This window comes from Centrocercus urophasianus, unplaced genomic scaffold (assembly GCF_019232065.1).
Source record: "Centrocercus urophasianus isolate 14NV4802_14NV808 unplaced genomic scaffold, USGS_Curo_1.0 seq_23, whole genome shotgun sequence".
Lineage (NCBI taxonomy): Eukaryota > Metazoa > Chordata > Aves > Galliformes > Phasianidae > Centrocercus > Centrocercus urophasianus.
The window spans coordinates 9,983,170-10,003,627 of NW_024884789.1; the positions used below are offsets into that span (position 1 = coordinate 9,983,170).

Below are 20,458 nucleotides of genomic sequence, written 5' to 3' on the forward strand. Positions count from 1 at the left end.
CATGTTCCTGGTTCAGTGTGGGACTTTCTTCCCACTGCTCTGCCTGGCCCTACAGTGGCCAAGCTATTTATGAGTATTTGATGGGTGTCTGGGAGAAATGTTCAGAGTTGCAAATGTGAACATCCAAGTGACATCCATAGGATGGAGGAGCCTGTGCTAGATTGGAAAGAGCTAATCAAACCATCCCCAGGGAAGTCTGTCTTGTGATTCCTGCTGATGGGCTTGGAGGTGAGATCAGGTGACACAAGGAAAGCAAACTGAATCACAGAATCACAAGGTTGGAAACGACCTGCAAGATCATCTAGTCCAACCACCCTCCCATTCCTATTAGTACCACAAGCCTCTAAACTACATCTCGTAGCTCCTCATCCGGACGCCTCTTGAACACTGCCAGGGACGGTGACTCCACCACCCCCCTGGGCAGCCATTCCAGTGCCTGACCACCCTCCGAGGGAAAAAGTTTCTCCTAATGTCCAACCTAAACCTCCTCTGGTACAACTTCTGGCCGTTTCCTTGGGTCCTACTATTAGCCTGGGAGAAGAGGCCAGACCCTTTTGCACCACCTTCAGGAAGTTGTACAGTGCAATGAGGTCTCCCCTGAGCCTCCTCTTCTCCAGACTAAACAATCCAGCTCCCTCAGCCACTCATCATAAGGTTTTGTGCTCCAGACCCCTCACCAGTTTCGTTGGTCCAAACTGTTTGGAGTGGGGCTCCTCTGCCCCTGGTTTGACCTTGGATGTGAAGCAGAAAAGAGTGGGGCTAAAACATCCAAGGAAGCAGCAGAGAGGGGGGAGAAGGCTTCATTGGCAGGAGTTTATGAAAAACAAATGAGCAGTAAAATATCAAAATGAGGCTTCAAGGCAGGTTAGTTTTGATCCTGGGCAGGACAAGTGAAACGGTTTTAGAAAGCACAGGGAGGACTATAAAAAAAAAAATGCAGTATTGGATTTAGATAGAAACTGCTGACACTGTTAACTGTGTGGCACTTGTGCAAGTTAATGTTAGAAGCCAACATCATAAAACTGTCCGTTCTGTCAACCAGTTTCAGGGCAGATATTTACTCCTCCCTCGTCAAACTGAGATGACAGGTTTCTAAGTGGTTGTAGTCTGAAATGTGGCAAAAAGTGTATTTTTGGCAACTGATCTTAGTTTGTGTCCTACATGATACTCTGTGTCTCCTGGTTTGGAATACCTGATGCATTTAGAGCCTGCTGTGGGCCATCCCCTCCCTCAGATGATGGGGATAAATTCTGGCTGGAGGTGTAGTCCCCATGGAGGTGGAAATGCAGCCTCTTCCCAAGCACTGCAGTTAAACTGAAGTAGCAGGAACCAGCAAGGAACACTTGTAATATGGAATAGATCAATGTAGTAAAATTTCATTTGCAAGTGCTTTCTGAGCTGCCCATCCAGCGGTGCAGCTGCTCTGAAATACCATGTGACTTTCTCTCAGCATGCTGCACGCCGTGTAACCTCACCTTTCATCTCCCTGTCACTTCAGATGAAAGACTTGTATGGAGAGGGGTGTGTTGTGTGTTAGGATCTGCCCGTGTCCTCCAGGATCTGAATGGCAAAGGGCTGTTTGAGATGTGCACTCCACGCATGTCAGAGAGAAGTGCTGCAATAAAAATGGTAGTTGGCTATGCAAACTCATCTTAGTCTGGGGAGAAGGAAGCCTTCACCTTTATGCGAGATCTGCTTAATCTGAAAGCTCTTTTAGGAGGGATTTTAAGGATGAGTAATCATTTTTACTGTCTTTCAGCTCCGGTTCTCAGTTCTGCTCAGTGATTTCCTGAATCACTGAAAAGATTTCCTTCAGTAGATTTTGATATCTTGATGCTCTTTACCTGGGCTGTTATAAATGGAAGTGAAAAACTCTGTAAAATGTCTGCTTTTGCCTCCATTACTGTGATCTGCTGCCCACAGGCTGGTATCAATATGCTCAGGGAGCACAGTGCCTGAGAGCTCAGTGTCTGGAGTCTAACGCCATGGTTCAGTGTAATACATGGTGAACTTTCCCAGCAAATTTAGCACCAGGAAAACATACAACCACACCTGTGGTTCAGAGATGTTGCCATCCCTGTACGTGCAAAAAGTTGGCTGGCCTAAGCAAGTTTGCCCAGCTGCTATTGCAGAACTTGCTGGAGTTCCCTATGAAAAGCAGGAAAAACAGGCCACTCGCACATGGGCATTTTTCTTACTCTGAAGCCCTTGTCTCCTTATCCATCACTCATGAATAGAGCTGGTGATGGGATTCTGTCAAAGAATCACAGCATTGTAGTTGTCAGAAGGGACCTCTGGAGGTTCCCTGCTAAGGAAAGTCCTGTCCTTTTACAGGAAATGACTTCCTGCAGGTGTGCACCCATCCTGCTGTGGCCTTGCTCACATTTGCTTCCTGGGAACATCTAAGTGATTAAAGGTGAGGGCCTGGCCCCATGCAGCTCTGCCATTGCATTCGATGGAGTCAGTATTTCACCTGTGCTAGCAGTGGCAGAGACTGAATGTGAGAGCTGCACGCACCAGCCTTCACAGAAATCAATTCTCACACACAGCATTAATATTGGAAGTGCTTCTCGCTCACCTAATCGTTGGCCAGGCACAATAACCTGTGACTAATAGCCGTTCATGGTTATACAGCATGGCCTGATTATAAAAATTTGTCATTAGTCCGTAACAAAAAAATCTCAAGCTGTTAATTGACCAATATGTATTCCAGAGGAAATGGGAGTAATCACATGGATATTCATTGCACAGAAAGGGAAGCACAGCTAGCATGTGCATTGCTTTTATGATTCATCTGCTCTGGTCTACTTCTGATTATTTTTTTTTTTCCTCATGTGGGACCAGCATTGTAAATCAAAGAGTTGAGAAATAAGGCTGTGCTTAAAGTGACCCACATTAAAAGCCAATTGCCACTTTTTCTCTTACTAGGCAGCCGTCCATTTTTGTGCAGGAATAGACACATGCTGATGGCTGTCAGACAGCTACAGAAGCAAACCAGTTAGCTCATGGTCTGCCTTTGCCAATGGCAAGGTCAGCTACTGGAAAAAGTTACAGAACAGCTTTTACAGCCAGGTATGATCCTACAGAAGAGCTTTCATAAAGAACTGGCATTCTTTGCTCATTTTCTTTCAAGTTGGAGGGACTCTTCCTTGGAAAAACAGCCTGTGACTCACAAAACAAGGACAGCGAGATCTGTGGGGGTTGGAGTATTTATTTACTTATTTACCATTCAGGTTTCCCTGACGTAAGCTTCTTTTTCTGTTGATAGATGGGACCATTCATACCAATGGTCAGGACAGGCTATCCACGTGGTAGATTTTCTTCTGCTTTCATTCCCCTGCAGTATTTCAGCAGCTGGAGCCTCACAGGAGCTATCACTCTCTGGCTGATGTTGAGGACAGAGGCACCAGTCTGGCAGAGAGGTCTCGCCACCCCTGCTGGGGTCCAAGGAATTTGCAGATGTTACCCTATGTGGGCACCCTATGGCATCCCTGCTCTGGTCAGTGGCTTTCACTGCTTGGATTTAGTTACAGTTTTAAAAAGCAGAGCTTGGAAAAGTTGTTTGTGACTGTAGGAAAAAAATCCCAAGAAAGCAGACCATAAATCAGGTCATCGGACGAATTCAGAATGCACTAATAAAATCAGAGCTTCCAATAAATTTCATTTCAGGCAGAGCAGAAACATTTTCTTGGTTGAGAGTTCAGGATAGATGATAATTTCAGATGTGTGTCTCGCCAGTGCAGTATGTCTACAAAGTGTTTGCAGGCAAACAGCAGCGGCTGGTATGGAGTCAGGCCCTCACAGCAGCTGCATTTTAGTATGACTGAATAAAAATATGAGTATCTATAGCTCTCTGAGCTGAACCTAATTAAATATTTAATGTTTTTTTCCTCCCAAATCCTTTGGTTTCTTGCTCTTTCGTACTGCGCTACGATGACATTTGAACAACAAATGCAGCCTTGGTAGGTGGGTCTCCTGGTACTGCTTTTTATATGAGAAGCTTGCACTTCCCAGCTGAAGTCCAGCTGCTGCATTTATGACGGTATTTTGTCCTGATCAATTTTTAAAAAACATTTTCCTATCTATGAAATTAATGGGTGCCTGGAGAAATAGCAGCTCCTCCCCGTTCCTGCCGATACTAACCTTCCCCAGACGGGAAGAGACTTCTCCTTCCCTTTATTTACCTGCAAGATATCCTCACTAGTGCTCAGAATCACAAAAGGAGAGGAAAAATAATAAAACCTCAGTACGTGGAAAGCGTTACCAACAGAACAACTGTGCCTACTGCAGCTAGGCTCTGCCTTTCCAGGCTCCATTACACTGACTAAGCCCTGCATAATCTTCCAGGGGTCGCAGAGTGAGCCATTAGCAAGACAGCACTAAGACAGAGGCATCCTGAATTTTGTAACTGCACTGATTACTTTAAGACCCCAATTTGAAAGGCCATAGGTCCGTGCTGGCAGCACAGTCATACAGATAGCTACTTACAGCCTTACAAATTGGTTTTCCTGCAATCATCATCTTGCTACTGTGTGCTGGCAGTGTGTTTTTGTTATGTTTTGTCTTTTTCACTGCTACTGACAATTATGTTGTGATTGGCTGCAAAACGATGAAGGAAGTCTGAGAGGAGAGGGGCCTCACCCCGTCCTGGTGCTCCTGCAGCAGGCTGTGCTGCTGCACTGTCAGCCTTCTCGTATGTTTCCTCCCTCTCTCAGCAATGCTTTTCCACATGTGTGAATGCACCCAGGAGGGTGTACTGGGTTGCTGGGTGCCTGGCACCGCATCATGTGGGTTATGAAGGCTGCTTCAGTGGGCATCAAAATGAATGGTTGTATTTCCATCTCTCTGTGCTAGATGGACTCTTCATGTGCGCTATCTGTAATGTCTCATACCCCAATTCTCAAAGGCTGATAATCACTCAGGTGGATGGACTTCAAAAGGCAGTGCCCCTCCATAGGGAACACCTCTGGTTGTTCTGGCTGACACCTTCTTACCACAGCCGTAGTAGAAAAGCTGCACAGGCTTACAAGTTAATAAAAAGAAATATTTGTTCCTGTACTAGAAAAATACACATTGTGCTTCATATTTTGGGATTTTTATTTTTTTTTTTAGCACTGTTTCCTTTCCCTTTAATTTTTGTTTCCCAGTAAGATGGAACCAGGTGTCACTGTATTGTTCTAACATGCACAGTAACTTCGGATGATTAATACTGTGACACCATAATCTCATAAGAAATAATTTTTATCCATTATCTAAAATCAGCTTTTAATTAAAAGAATATTTCATATTTATACTGTGATACTAAATGACCCTGATTATTTTAAAATTATCTGTGCTGTTGGCACATCCTAAGTGTAGAGCATGCATCTTTCTGTTGGGCTTTATTGTCTGCCTGAAAGGTGAATTTCAAGTACCAAGCATTACTAAGTAAGTAGGAATGTCCTTCTATGTGTAGGTTTGTAATTAATTTGCCAAGAATGATCTCTATCTTCTTGTAGCCTATATTTCATGAGGGAAAAAACCATCCTGTTTCAAAACTTTTCCATAATTGAATCATAGAATGGCCTGGGTTGAAAAGGACCTCAGAGCTCATCCAGTTCCAACCCCCTGCTATGTGCAGGGTCGCCAACCAGCAGCCCAGGCTGCCCAGAGCCACATCCAGCCTGGCCTTGAATGCCTGCAGGGATGGGGCATCCACAGCCTCCTTGGGCAACCTGTTCAAGTGCATCACTACCCTCTGTGTGAAAAAATTCCTCCTAATATTTAATCTAAACCTCCCCTGTCTCAATTTAAAACCATTCCCCCTTTCCTATCACTGTCCACCCTTGTAAACAGTCATTCCCCTTGCTGTTTATAGGCTCCCTTCAAGTTTTGCAAGGCTGCAATGAGGTCTCCCTGGAACCTTCTCTTCCCTCGTGCTAAACAATCCCAGTTCCATCAACCTTTCCTTGTATGAGAGGTGCTCCAGTCCTCTGATCATCTTGGTGGCCCTCCTCTGGAGCTGCCCCAAGAGCTTCACTGCAGTTGGAGCTGATAGGTAACAGAGCTCAACTTGGATTAAGCTCCAATGGAGGAGCTTCGTGTGGAGGAATGTTATGTAGTTTTCAGACTGAATGCATCTGGTTGGTGTGGCTGCGCTGACTGCACTACACTCTCGCAATACATGCTAGTTACTGTGATGTTTTGTGTTTCACTCAGGATGCTGACAGTTGTCTGCATAACTTCAAGAACCTGTGTGTGGACATGCAGCTGCACTGAAAATGGCAGTACACCTGTGTGTGTCATCATCACCTGCTGCAAGCTGTCTGATGCCCTGTAATGCTGATGAGGGGATGTCTTTCTGCCTTCCTCACTGAGCTACCAAAGGTAAGCAGATTTCTATTAAAATTCCAACAAGTGTACCTAAAACCCACCTTAACAGCAATGAATTTACACATTCGGTACATTGGAATATTTTATTTTCACTTTACATGCGGTGTTAAAAACCCAAAGAACGTATTATTTACACATCCACAATACAAGTTTACAAGATATCTATACATGTTAAAGTACTCTATAGTATAGAGCAGCTTCATTTAAGGGTTACTTTTTTATGCCGTACCATTAAAAAAGATACAATCTGCGTTTACCTTTGCACAAATGGATAAAGCATCTTTTATTATTAAATTAACAGAATGAAGACTAGGTTGAATGTTAGAAATTTCAACATAAATACTGAGAGAACTCACATTACCATCTACAAGGCAGCACAATGTTACAGGAGGTTATCAGGGTTCACATACATTTATCTTTCGATTTTCACACAAGTCTTTATTAATTAATATTTGTAGAGTGAATTCAGATCAGTTTTTGTCTCTTGACAACCAAGTACATTTTTATGTTATTAATCTGTAGTGTTTTAGTTGCAAGACATAAGTGTTTAGGAAGAGAGATCATTGATTTTTGGATCCAGAGGTCTCAGGAAATAAATGTCCCTTACAGCCTTGCAAGAAAAAATGACTACTGCTGTCCTTTATTCTTTGTTCTGTAAAAGAGATCCAGTTTTCAGTGACTAACCTTTTCTCCCCTTCAAACACATAACATAAATCTCCACCATCTCTGAAACCCGTTGCAGTTATTTGTCCCGCTAATTCATTCCTCTGCCATGGTTATTTCTATACTTATGTTCAGTAAACAATGTGGTAGTGTGTAGTTTGCAAGCTAAAATAGCCATCTGTGTTGAACATCAGCTGCAAGTGGATACTGTAAAACCTACTAAATAGCTTACACAACTTTAGCAGGTGTTCCATTACCCTAGAAACCTCATTTGATTTCACATTATAACTGTTTGATCCTTCGGAGAGCTGGAGTGGAATGTTTATCATGGCAAGGTGATTTAATGCTGCTGTCTTCTTGGATTGTAGGCTGCCTTTAGTTATTGTTAATTATCCTTGCTTATTATCTTTATTTTTTTTTTGGGGGGGGGGGGGGTGCTGTTGAGAGGTTTTACAACTGGCACTCAGGAGATATGTGCTATAGTGAGAACACTTGACAGGTTTTTTTTGTTTTTTTTTTTTTTTTTGTTGTTTTTTTAGTACTTTTATCATTTGCATGAATAAGGCACAAAATGCACAGATTCAGGTAAACTCACACATAATATTTACAGAATATTGTCATTACCTGCATGACTTTGGAGAAAAAAAAAAAAAAAAAACCAACAACCTTACATTAAACAACAAAAACAAATTGATTGCACTACTGTTGATTTTTCACAGACTGCTTCTGCCAGGCCAATTAATGTGTCTGTCTTTTTTTTTTTTTTTTTTCTTCACTGACAAGAGTATATCAGACTACAGGGCATCTTTAAATGCAACAAACGTGTAACCTTCTCCAGTTAAGCAGGCTTTTGCCAAACGAATTATTACTAGCTGCCCTCAATGAGAAGTACAGGGGCTCAGGTTCACAGTGGCCAGGTATTGGATGGAGGCAATGTGGAAACACAGCTGAACTCCCCCATCCCAGCCCAAACGACTAGGTTTGAAATGTACAGCTCTGAATCGATAGCAGCATAACAGAGTTATGGAGAATTAAAGGTATCTGCCCTCTTTTTGCTGGGTGAACACTTCATCAAGGCTGTCATGCAGAAGGCTGGCGGCAACGCACAGTTCTTCCTTGGCTGTTGCCAAACTGAACCCAATGGGCTGCAGAAGGCAGAGTCATCTGTTTGTTCAGTCATGCTCAATGTAAACAATTCCATAGCATAAAAGATGCAATGGGAATCTAAGCACATCCTAGTGTGTACAGTACACACATACACCCACACACACGCACAGCTTTATCTGTGGCACAAACAAAATGCCACACACAAGGAGAAAAAAGAAATAAAAATAAATGCTACAGTTGGGCCAGAGACTGAATTCCAGCAAATTGATTATTAACCCAGATAGTCGTTGAGACATTACCATTTTCTGACATTTGTGCAAGAGGCAAGGTGAATGCATACATATTAAAATGTTCACATTTAATGGGAAGGACCACGCTTAATGGCAGTCTAAAATGGAACCCATTTTTCAAGTATTTGCTTACAGATTTCTTTTCCCAAGAACTTTTTGTTGTTGTTTGTTTGCTTTTTTAGCTATTCAGAACAGTAAAGTAGCCCCCACCCCATTGTGCTACATGTCTCCTTAGCTCCAAACAAAAGAAATGTAATGACCAGCACTTTCCTTTGTTTTGTTTTTCTTTTTTCATTTGCTCTCAGCAAGTACACAAAGTCTTGCTGTAGCTACCTGTGGCAAGACACAGATGTTGCTGAAGTAAAGACAGTTTCTTTGGCCACTTTGTTCTCTTTAATTACAAGCAAGTCTCTGTCTTATGTGTCTACCACAACATCATCTCACAACCTGTACAGGTCAATGCCACGCTCATTTTTAGGACAGACGTGTCCTAGTAACTGTATTTGTTCAGTGGTCTGACTGATGTTGTTTGAGGAACAAATGAGGGTTTTGGTGGCACATCAGGTTTTAACGAGGGTGTCCTCTTTATTCCTGTACGAGGAAGAGTGCCATTGCTTGTGTAACTGCTTTGCCTGGACAAGGAAGGCTGGAGGTGAACGCTGACAGGCGTTCCTTGCATGTAGTCCATCTTTGTGCCTGCTGTGGGAGTCACATAACCCCCCCGATTAATACTGGGCTGTCTGGATAACAAAACACCATTTGGTGAGTTTAAGTTTTTAGGAAGGGCAGATATTGAATGCCTTTGTGAAGAATTTTTGTGATAACCTCTCTGCCTTTCCAAAGAGGTCATCGGTACTGCAGGTGTGGTGGGAACGTCCACTCGTTTTGTGGGGCTGTTTCTCGGAAGAGTTGATGGTGGAGAGTATAAAGATGCCTCCCTGTTGGGAACTTTAGGTGGGATCTCAGACATATTTCCCATTGGATCCAGCATTAAAGTCTGGTGGGCCACTTGAATATCTCCCATAATTGCTTTTGGATTACTAGTAGTTTCATTTAAGTGCTTCAGAAAATCATTCAGGGTGTTCCTGGAATCAACAGACCTCCTGTGGTCTCTTTTGCTGGATGGTTTTGTAAGTGGATGATCAATATGTTGCATCTTCTTGTCTGCCTTGTGCGCATTAGAATTTGAGAAAGACGTGTTGTAATCATGAGTAGCATTGGGAAGAACGATAGCACTAGGGATATGTCCATGACTCAGAGGAGAGTGAGGTGGAGGACTGGAAGGAAAAAACTGAGGGCTTTTTAGTGGGGTTTCCTTTCGTGAAGCATTGAGATTACTATGTGCTTTGTCCGACTGACTTTTCATGGCTTGCAGAGTCTTTTGCTGAAGAACTGGTGTGGATTCAGGAGTGGGAAGCGCAGCTAATTCTGGAGGCTGGCCCCTGTGGTCCATCATCATGGACTTCATATCACCATTTGGTGGCAATTCCTTTCTGCTCGTCAGCAGGTTGGTGTAGAGTTTGGGCGAATCAATGTTTTGTTGGTACTCCTTGACAGGACTATCAAAAAGCCCGTTCAGTTTAGCAAAGCTCCCGCTGGAGTCCGTACAGGACTGAGCAGATTCTGCATCTTTGTGTATTTTCCTGGATTTCCGTACAAACACATCCCGATAACAGTACACGGCCACTCCCGCAATAAAGGCTCCCAGGACAAAAGCAGCAAAGACACAAGTGATTAGGACATTCATGTGTACCATTTGGTTGGACTCTCCCGATTGCACTTCCCACCTTACACCTGCAAGAGACATGCAGCGTATCATAAATTTACACATACATACTTAAAACTGATCTATTTCAGAAGTAGTTAGCCTGCCTTGCACAAGGACAGCAGTGGCTTTAAGTTTTTGAGCGCTCTGTGCCCCCTGTTCTCTGCAATCCAGAGCACTGCTGCATGCTAATAATTTTATAAATAAAAAGGACCGAGTTAGCATTGATCAGCTCTATTTAGACTGTCTACTTTCTTTGGACAAGTTCTGATGCTTGTCAGAGCTTCACTCCTTATACTATGTTCAGTTTGTACACTCTATGCTATCTGTTTAGCCTGTCCTTAAATTTCCTTTAAGGCTTGCAAATACAGGGCCTGAATGCTATTAACATTAACGATTTGTGCTGGAAAATTGAGGTTAGAAGGTGCTACTGGGCCAGACAGCAATTAATAACTCATAGATGGATTTCTCTCTCAATTTTCTGCCCAACTCATAAATCAGTATCAAAAGAGAGACAGGATTATGCAAATGTTACATAGAACTGTATAACTTACATAGTGCATTGTTAAAACCACATCAATATAATATGGTGCAAAACTTGTAAACTAATCCATCTGCAGCTCGCTAGCCTTGGAATGGCACAGTTTGATAAGGTAAGCATACAATTTTTTAAGCTAAAGATTACAGCATTCTATTAAAGCACAAGTTTTCCTTTCTACTTATAGTCAATAACAAAAAAGAATACTTGCATAATATAGAAAAAACCACACCTTGCAAGGTTAAGTTACTATACAGTGTTAAAATCTAGAAAACTTTTTGTTTAGACAAAAGTTGAGTACTGGATTAGTTTGTGATTCACGTATTAACCAGCTCCCTTTGTTTCTTGAGATTTTTTTATAGCAACCACAGACATCTTGCAGCTAAGATAATGTTAGTTCTTAATGGAAGTAATTCTGTTAACTGTCCCAAAGGACGTTCACACAAAAGAGCAAGACTGAAGCTACAGATTCATTTTTGTTAGAGGCAAGGCCTTTGAACATTGTTAACTTTCAGGGCTATAGATTTTAATGGTACAGTGCAGAAGAAGAACATGAGTAAAGTTCACTAATAGCTATGACACAAAATGTGATTCAGAACCAAGAGCAAATGATAACAAAAAAAACTTAAAGCAAAATGGAAAATAACTGCAACAAATTAAAATGACAAATGCACTGCTATAATGGCTGATAGGAAACCTGATATGTTTTGGTGAATGGTAATAAAAATAGAAATGTTTTTTGGCTAGAGAGATTTTTCAGAATACAGAATTGTGCAAACATGCCTGTCACCCTGCTATTCTGTGCACTGATGAAGACTTCTTTTAAGTTTTCTTTATGGGGTTGGAAGCTTCTTGAGTCTTTGATTGACTGCAATAGTCCTGCTGAATTGAAATCTTTGTTGCCGTAAGAGCCTAATCAAAGCTTCACTTAGCTGAAAGAACAGCTACAGAAAGATGAATTACATGTGGTACATGTTTCTTTCTGTGTTCAGATTAAAAACTGTGTCTGTGTCTCCATGTACTGAGGAGATCATTTGTAATTGGATCCTCATATCCAGAGAATGGGAAATCAGTACATCCTTACTCAGATCTGACCACGTTTTCACAGAAGTGCTGCAGGCAGGAGTAGTTTGGGATGTGCTCCACTTAAAACATGAATCTGTCATGGAGCTGAGTTTTGCCTCGGTTCCTCCCCTACTCATCAGCCCCCCCAAAAATCAAAAACAAAAGCAAAACAACAAGAAAATTCAGCTCTTGTAAGCAACTGCTCACAAGGACTAATATTCTTTTCCAAACTGGACTCCTTTGAAAACCACCACCAGAGGTGCAGATAGATTTTTTTTTTTTTTAGTGCATCCACTGATTTTATGGGAGTTTTGGAGCACCCCAACACTGAGATGCTGAGCATCTGCATGTCCCTATTATAAGCTCTAAGCAGCACTCTGTATGCTGGTTAAAGAGGTATGAGAATCATGATTGCACTGTCTGCATATTCACAGGAAATGGGTATGAAGTATAGCCCAACAATCATGGCTGTCACGTTTAAACCTTAGAAATGCTGAGACTATCAGGTTTCCATTCAGCTGCAATGTATTCCCTGGTAAGGCCTTACCCTTTGGGACACCTGATAATGGATCAGAATAATCAGAAGTGTTTGGGTCATCTTGAACTACAAATTTCCGAGAGCCAGTCACTTTAGGTTTCCAGGAACCAATCACTCTAGGTGATATAACTGGGATACTTGCCATTGTGGTAATGGAAGCTGAGGAGAACTTCATGTCTGTGGTGGCAAACAGATTTTATTAATGTGTATTACAGTCAGGCTTTCCTCACTGTTTCACGGTATTTCTAAGCTATAGCTGCAGACAGCTTTTAAAGGGAGGTTACTTGACAGAGTAAAATGCAGCCCACGGAAATACAGAGGGCTGATTAAAATCAATTGGTTCAAAACTTTTAAGTATGACAAAAATACATTAAAACATCAACAGCTGCTAGCCAAAAAGCCAGAGAAGTCAAACATGAAAGCAATGCAAAAGTTAACGTAAGCAACTGGTGGAGATGAAAAGCAGAACTGACTCTATTTAATTGCTATACTGTTCACTGGAGACAACATATTCCATTACCTTCTACACATCTTAAAAAAAAATTACTTAGAAATATACATGCTTACTACAGGTTACTCCTCAGAAACCAGATCGGCTCCATTAGTGCTGCTACAGTACACCAGGAACTGCTGAATAAGCCATTTCTTGAGGGACGATGAAAGGAATGTTTTTAACCTCTATTTTGTAATGGCTCCTAAGGAACAGTACTGTATAGATCTTGGCTTCTTTGTAGTACACTTACTGAACAGAATCACTATTGCCTATGTGAAAATGCACGAGGAGGAAACAAATTGGGTTTACAATCCAAAGACCACTTTGCACACTCAAGTATTTTGTGTTTACTGTCCCAGGAGGTCTAGGCATGAATGGCTGCAGCTTAGAATTCTGACAGTACTCCAAAAGCATGCTCAATCAGGGCTTGAAAAACAGGTTAAATTGTATCTATTGTAAAAGACCAGGTTGAAAATTTGCTTGATAAGCATTTCCAAATGACACTGTTTTGTTTTGCTTTCCTAATTGAATCTCTAAATTACATTATGGGTGTGTATACATATATATATATATATATACATATACCTATGGAAGATACGTGTCTCAGACATTGCTTCAGATTACAGAAATATAATCAGAAACTAAAACAAAAATAATTTGCAACACTTCTACAAACTGAGCATATGAAGAGATGCTTTTCAGATTTGCCAGTCTGGAATGTGCCCTTAGTTTGAAAACATAGACCAAGTTCCAGGCATAAACAAGTACTAGAAAAATCAGGGCTCAGTCTTGTTCCTGTTGAAGTCAACAAGGTTCTGCTTTTGAGTTCAACAGAGGAGCACTGGGTCCTGACTCCTGGAACACACCAAGGGCTGACAGCAAAAACACTGTTAGAAAAAAATCACTGAAAAGTAGAAAGGATATGAAAGTCCATTTGACAACAATGCCTAAAATTTTCTAAGCCACCTTTTCTACACAACTTCTCATTAAGCTAGACAGTTTGTGATGTTATATTTTTTTCCATTAGCACAAACTACTTAAAACATTTTAAAAGTATAGAAAATACACATTATAGAAAATGTGTATTTGTGCCAAAAGCTTGCTGGGAAAGGAGGAAGGAGAAAAGGAGAGGTAAGGAGGAAGATGATGAAATTCTGCCATTCATCTACTAGAGATGACCAACAGGGGCATTCACAAATGCATGGCTGGGGATACGGAGTAAAGCTTAGTGGACTTTCGTGCAGTGAAGATGTCATCTATGTTAATCAGGCTCTTTAATAAAAGATGTCTCAATAAATAATGAGCTGTTAACATGCGACTACACAGGGTGAAGTGCTGAGTGAGAAGAGTCTCACTATCTTTACCATCAGTGGGAACATGAGTAAAAGCACAAAAATGAAGGATTGCCAACTGTGCAAAAGGAAGGAAAAAAGGGCTGAAAATGCTGAACTGAAGGAAAGTAAAGGTCATTAATTCAAAAAATTAAAAAAAACTAACCAGATGTTGGGTCCCCAAATATTTTGTAATCTGGTGTAGCTGTAGTAGGCAAAATTTCTAAAAGAATTAAAGGAACAAGTAATCAGTAAAAAGTAACAAAAAGAAAGCAAAAGATCTCAGACCTGAGTGACGGGAAATAAAAACTAAAATATTACTACTTTTAAAAAATAAATTCTTCAGTACTTTCCTGTAGACCCCAAATAGTTGCAAATCGGTGAAGGAGAAGAAAGAAAACTCTGCCACACAGGACCAAAAAAGCTCAGCTTTGTGAACATTCACAGTCACACCAGGTGATGCGTTCATGTTACTGAAAAGCTCATAATAAATTTACCAGCTACAGTGAAGTGTGGCCACAGACTATTGCTGAGACATTACAAATGAAAAGCAATGGCTATGTCTTACCATGGCAGTCCCCAAGCTGTGCTGTGTTGCCATATTCCACATCTTGCACATATCCTCCAGTGCTGTGGTTGTATGAAACAAACAAAGAGAACCTGCAATTAACAGTATTAATAGGGAAACAAATGGTGATTTTTTTTTTTTCTGGAAGCAAGAAATTGAATCATACTTGTTCTGTCACCTTGGAGAGGCAAGAGCAATAGCGTAAGACCAAAAAACATGTTTTACAAAATATACAAGTTAATTATACCTGGGCTTTAACACTGAATATACGTGCTCATGCTAGGAAACCAAAAAGATCATATTTTCTTCATAGCAAACTCACTGGATCTTCTACATTGGGCGTCCTCTTGGTTTTGGGTACAACTATGCAATTATACTGGCCCTGCTACAAAGGCTTCATTTTAAGACACAGCTGCTAATGCACTCTATATTACTGACTTGATTTGTGCAAAAAGCCTTTGACATGTATATATATCACCCTAACCTCAGCGTGGAGGCAAAATCTTACTTTTTTTCCAAGTGTGAAACCTGTGTTTTCCTATTTGCAATTGACTGTGAGCATGCCTGGGAGGAGATGGTGTGTACTGCCCTGTCTGAACTGCACAGGTTTACAGGCAGCAATCTGTTGACTGCCTGCTTCCAACATCTCATCCTACATACAAGTCTGCTTGTCCTCTCACACGCACACACACATGTGAAACTCCCACTGAAGTCTTCACCTAGAGGTTGCATAATTAGGTCATGTTCTCTTTACATGTATAGTATCTAGGAAAAACAGCTCTAGGAAAAATGGAGATTTATTAATGAAGTGCCAAGAACAGGCACAGGATACAGCCCTGTGTAGTCTATAAATACATAGTAGAGATGTTGGCCTAATTTGAAAAGTAGTACTTACGGCATGCCTGGTGTCACTCTCCCACACACCTCGTGGTCTAACCAGCCACAGTATGGATCCCGAGAAGCAATACATGCCCTTGCAAGAGAAAAAAAAATCATGCATTTATTTTACTTCCTTCTTTGGGGGTGTTGGCACCCCTCCTTTAAGGGGAGTTCAGGAACGGGGCCGTACTTTTTACATGACCCGTGACGCTCACACCGGCTCAGAGGAATTCTAATGACACAGCTGGAGAACGCCACAAACAGAGCATGGTGGTCTCTATCCAACTGAAGGGAAATGACTCTTCTGTCATCCTCGTTCTCAGCATTACACCTGGTCAGCAAAAATAATGGGAAGCTGTTGTTTTACAACTGCAGTACTTTGGTCAGAGTTTACATTGAAAACTATTTATTACAGTCCATGTAGATACTGAAATTAGACTTCTTACATATATGAATGTAACTTACTACTCTCTGCTGAGTGATTTGCAAACAGACCTATGGGTTATCAGATGCTGGCTTCTGTCTCTCATTTACAGCCAGGTAAACTGTTTTGAACATGTGGGGAAAACACTTTTTTTTTTTTTTTTTTTTGGTTCTCACAGTTGGCATAAATATTTCAACAGCACAGAACAAGAGTTCTAACTGGGTGCCAGTCTAACTGGAATGCTTCCACTCCCAAATTCTTCACTTCTGAATAAACAAGTTTACAATGATTAGATACAGTTTATATATTATTGGTTACTGTTGAGAAATACTCAAGATAAGCTCTCATCATTTCTTTTGAACAGCAGCAGATTGTTCTGATGTTTGACATTCAGGAAGAAGTGTATTTGTAAAAGAATTAGACTGTATCACTGACGTCACTACAGTGGAATTGTGATGTTCACTCAAGCAAAATGGCAAATAACCAAATATTTTCAGGTTATTCAACATGAGAGACATTGTGAAATGACAAACAAGCAATGAAGTTGGCATTAATGAATTAGTTTTGGTTCACTATCATTTTTGTTTACCTTGGTACTAAACTAGATAAAAAGCTACATATTTCAGGTGTTCTCATAATACTTACTTTGCGTGGTTATATGCTTCAATCTCTTCCAGTAACACACTGTCATTCAAAGAGAAAGGTCTGGTCTTTGCCAAGATTTTAAGTACTACTCCTGCTTCAGAGCCAACAAATATGACTGTGTAGTTCTGATGTGGTCCAGCAGCGTGGTCTACAGCAATTGCTGTCAATCTGTATCTATCAAGGCCAAAAGACAAATCATTAACAAACAGCGTGCTTTCTTCTTTTCACATGCTTCATTTTTTGAATGATGTCATACCTGACGCGTGTTTTGGTAAACCAAGGCTCCTCAATGATGGAGGGAACAGCTGAATCCATCAAAGGATGAGATTTGATGAAGGACAATGTTTCGTCTGGGAAATCAATGGAGGTTTTGTAAGCTTCTGCTAGGCCATGTTTTGCACAGCAGCCAGGTCTGAAAGGAGAACAACATTGTTTTTTCTCCTCTTGGTATTTCAGTTAATGAGAGAAGGCAGCCTGCTAACGAGCATCCTTATGGTTGAAGAGTAAAGCTCTGCTTGCTTTATTATTTTTTTTTTTAACCAATACAACACTCAAGAGTGCAGCTGATTTAAAGTATCTCTTTATAAGGACAACTTCATAGTACCATGAGGAAAAACTTTTTACCTTGGCTTTGGTACCTTGTCTTCAGGTACAGCTGTCCAAACAGAGTCAGGAGTTTTTTGTTCTTTAAATCTCCCTTTGAAGACCTTCTCAATGTCATCCATGCTGAAAGCACACACTGCTGAACCAGGGATGCTGTGAAATAAGAAAAAGAGTCGCAAGAACTCAGCCTACAATAGCACCAATCTCAGTGCAAGAGAGAACCAGAGAACTACCTTTGATGTAAAGTTGCTCATCTCTCACCTGTTGAGCTGTGTAGTGAATACACCGACGACCGTGGGGATTCCATTGATTTCTATTATGTCTGTGATAGACTGCAGAACATCAAAGTAGAAGAACGAATCCCCAGGAACGGAGCAGTTGAGCCGAGCTTTCAGAAAGGATGTCCAATGTTTTTCCAGGACTCTCTGGGAACCCCCCATGTCATTTTTGCATATGCGTGCCACACGGGAATACACGGCCTGCGAAGGGCGGAAAAATGGAAAAGGAAGGAAGGGCTGAGAGATTCAAGGACAAAAGTGCTTGTTTCTGAGCCCTTAATAAAACACTGCAGGTAATTTTAACAGGATACAGTTGCCACTTATCTGTGCAGAAAGGAAGAAAGCAAACAATGTTTAGCTGCTAGTGCATAGGCATCTTAATGCATCGCCAAGCAAATGCAACTCCGCCAGCTTGTCCCCACCTTTTTTCCATTCAAAATCATATTGTTAGTGAGATTTAAAGACTTTAATTAATCACGTGTGAAGAAGTTAATAATTCATTATAGAATATCCTTCCACGGTGAGGCATTAGCATTATACTCTGCAGTGGTATGACTGAATTATTCAATATCTACAGACATTAGAGAAACTTCTTTGAAACTCTTCTTTTGTGTTCTTTTGTTTCTTTTATAAGCATGGAAAAAAAAACCACCCAGATATTCCATTAACTGTCACATGTGTTAAGGCAACAGCTACACCAAAAGATACCTGCATAGAGCTCTCCTAACTGCAAGGCATGAAGAATACCAATAACTTTTTGGTAGAAGAATGCACTGTTGTGGTTTTTTTTCTCTGCCTGTAAACTGTAATTTTGGAATAACTGCATAAATTTGGTTCTACAGCCTTATTTCACATTGTAAGCTGTACTTGTTACTGCTACTTTTTGGATGATCTAATTCTGCCAAGGCTCATGAGAGCTTGCTGGAAGGATACCCACCTTGCCTAAATTATTGTGCTCTACAGCAATTTCTCGAAAGAAGAAATACACGTAGTTCCCATATTCTATGGCATGGAGAAAGTGTGGCTCTGTAATAAAGAGCAAGGAAAAAGTTACTTCAGAGAACTGTTCAGTCAGTATACAACACTGGCTGCACTGTGCAACTCAGTGGCTTCTCCCAAAGGTCCATACCAGCTAACATTGCCTCCATCCCTCCAGACACTTCAGGATGTCCAAATATGAGTGCACTCATATGAACCATAAGGCTTTTAGTGTTGGCTAATAGACTATAAGAAGAAGCTTCAAAGGAACTGCATTTCAGCTCAGGTATCACTCATTGATGCGTTTAACAACAAAAAACTGCTTTATTGGTTATTAGGCCCTTTCTTACTGTGATCATGCTGCACTGAAAGCTGCATGTTTGCTATGCTGTGGCACGTGTGCAAAGCACTCTGGCTGTGAATTATCTGACCTGTGTGCTGCTGAAATTACATTCACCATGTATATGGGAAGATACTCCCCCAGATTACCTTTTATCCATTTGGAATCATACTTTATTGTTCTTAGGGCAGATCCATCTCCCATGCTGCGATAAATAACAGCATCACTTGCCAGGAAATCTGCTACTGTTGCTGAATACAATTTTCCATCTAAAACAGAAGTTGAAAATGTAGTATTAAGAGGTCTTTAGCAATCTACAGAATTCTGACTAGTCTGTATTCCCCCCGCCCTTTTTATTTTACTGCCATTCTTCCCCAAATTGATCTAACCTATTTATTAACAGGTCAGCTTCTAATCCTTTGGAGGCCCTTTAAAAAATTTAAGAGCAGAGGCACCTTGACACCTTTAGCTTTCCTGTGCTAGCTTTAAAAGCTCCCTGGCTCCTTTAGTGTCATTAATCATTTAGACTCATTACAAGCAAAAGTTCTTACCAGCAAAGAGGGCGACATTGGTTTGTCTGGCATCAAATGGGCATCTTGCCAAACCACTAATTTCCTCCCCATCATAGTCTAAGGTACTCAGCTAGAGAAGAAAAATAAATGGGTGACACCGTCATTTCTGTTTCGTATACTGGCAAAAAACATAACATTGTCTTTTCACTTAACTTAATTTGGCAAATTGGCTTCTGTCTGGTTTTATTTCATCTTGAAACACTCTCCAGTCACACTGGCTGGCTATTTGCAACAGCATAATTGGGGCAAGCAAAACCAGCAACACCTTAATGACATATTCAATATTCTTACCCGATAGTATCTGCACATAGGATTAAATGCATTTGTTCCACAGACAAACACCATCTCGTCATTTCTTGGAACAAAGACTTTAATGAAGTTATGGCATTCATCCTGAAAAGAGATTTAAAATGTATTAATCGCATTTCTGAATATATAATTCACATTTCTGTATGACAATGCATGGATAAACTTACTTTATGTTTTCCTTTCATAGCACAGTTCTCTCTGTCCTGCTGCCTTGACCTCCATGTCAATTTCTGTTCAAATCAGAAAAGAAAATTTCATTTTCATTTCAAAAAAAGCCCTGCAAAAGGGAAAAAGGAAAGGAAAAAGGGAAGGAAAAAGGAAAGGAAAAAGGGAAGGAAAAAGGGAAGGAAAAAGGGAAGGAAAAAGGGAAGGAAAAAAAGGCCTCCTTTGCCGTTCTTTTATCTACTCACCCTGCTTGGAGTAACTTCTGATTTTGGAACTTCATTTAAGTTTACAGTGTAAACTTGATCCCTGTTTGCAAGCAGTAAAAAGACACAAATCAATTCATTAATGAGTTGGACTTAGTTTTGATAAATCTATTTTGTTAGACGAGAAGTTTTTACGAAATGCTTATGGATTTTCTGTGTGCAACAAATGTGAGAGGTTTGGACACGGGCACAGGGCGCTGGTGACTCTTGTTGGTGTGGTCCTTAGATAGCACTGACACTGTCCAGTTCTTACTCTGCCTTTCCATTATGCT

The 20,458-nt window shown here is 40.9% G+C and overlaps 1 protein-coding gene across 10 annotated transcripts in view; it reads right to left on the reverse strand.

Annotated features, from left to right (window-relative positions):
• Positions 1 to 6,441: 6,441 nt before the first annotated feature.
• Positions 6,442 to 20,458, reverse strand: part of SEMA6D (semaphorin 6D) — a 30,683-nt gene continuing 16,666 nt past the window's right edge. For 2 of the 10 annotated variants that reach the window (XM_042823981.1, XM_042823980.1), the window contains exons 4-19: positions 20,169 to 20,229; positions 19,926 to 19,988; positions 19,741 to 19,842; positions 19,429 to 19,519; positions 19,027 to 19,146; positions 18,497 to 18,585; positions 17,543 to 17,760; positions 17,303 to 17,434; positions 16,935 to 17,090; positions 16,679 to 16,852; positions 15,800 to 15,940; positions 15,626 to 15,703; positions 14,731 to 14,822; positions 14,329 to 14,385; positions 12,348 to 12,515; positions 6,442 to 10,226 (exon numbers count right to left, since the gene is read on the reverse strand). In XM_042823981.1, the coding sequence (XP_042679915.1) occupies positions 8,923 to 10,226; positions 12,348 to 12,515; positions 14,329 to 14,385; positions 14,731 to 14,822; positions 15,626 to 15,703; positions 15,800 to 15,940; positions 16,679 to 16,852; positions 16,935 to 17,090; positions 17,303 to 17,434; positions 17,543 to 17,760; positions 18,497 to 18,585; positions 19,027 to 19,146; positions 19,429 to 19,519; positions 19,741 to 19,842; positions 19,926 to 19,988; positions 20,169 to 20,229 (3,046 nt within the window). In that variant the 3' untranslated portion in view covers positions 6,442 to 8,922. Of the gene's footprint in view, positions 10,227 to 12,347; positions 12,516 to 14,328; positions 14,386 to 14,730; positions 14,823 to 15,625; positions 15,704 to 15,799; positions 15,941 to 16,674; positions 16,853 to 16,934; positions 17,091 to 17,302; positions 17,435 to 17,542; positions 17,761 to 18,496; positions 18,586 to 19,026; positions 19,147 to 19,428; positions 19,520 to 19,740; positions 19,843 to 19,925; positions 19,989 to 20,168; positions 20,230 to 20,458 lie in introns of those variants that run through there. The other 8 variants (XM_042823982.1, XM_042823984.1, XM_042823986.1 and 5 more) reach the window with 8 other exon arrangements.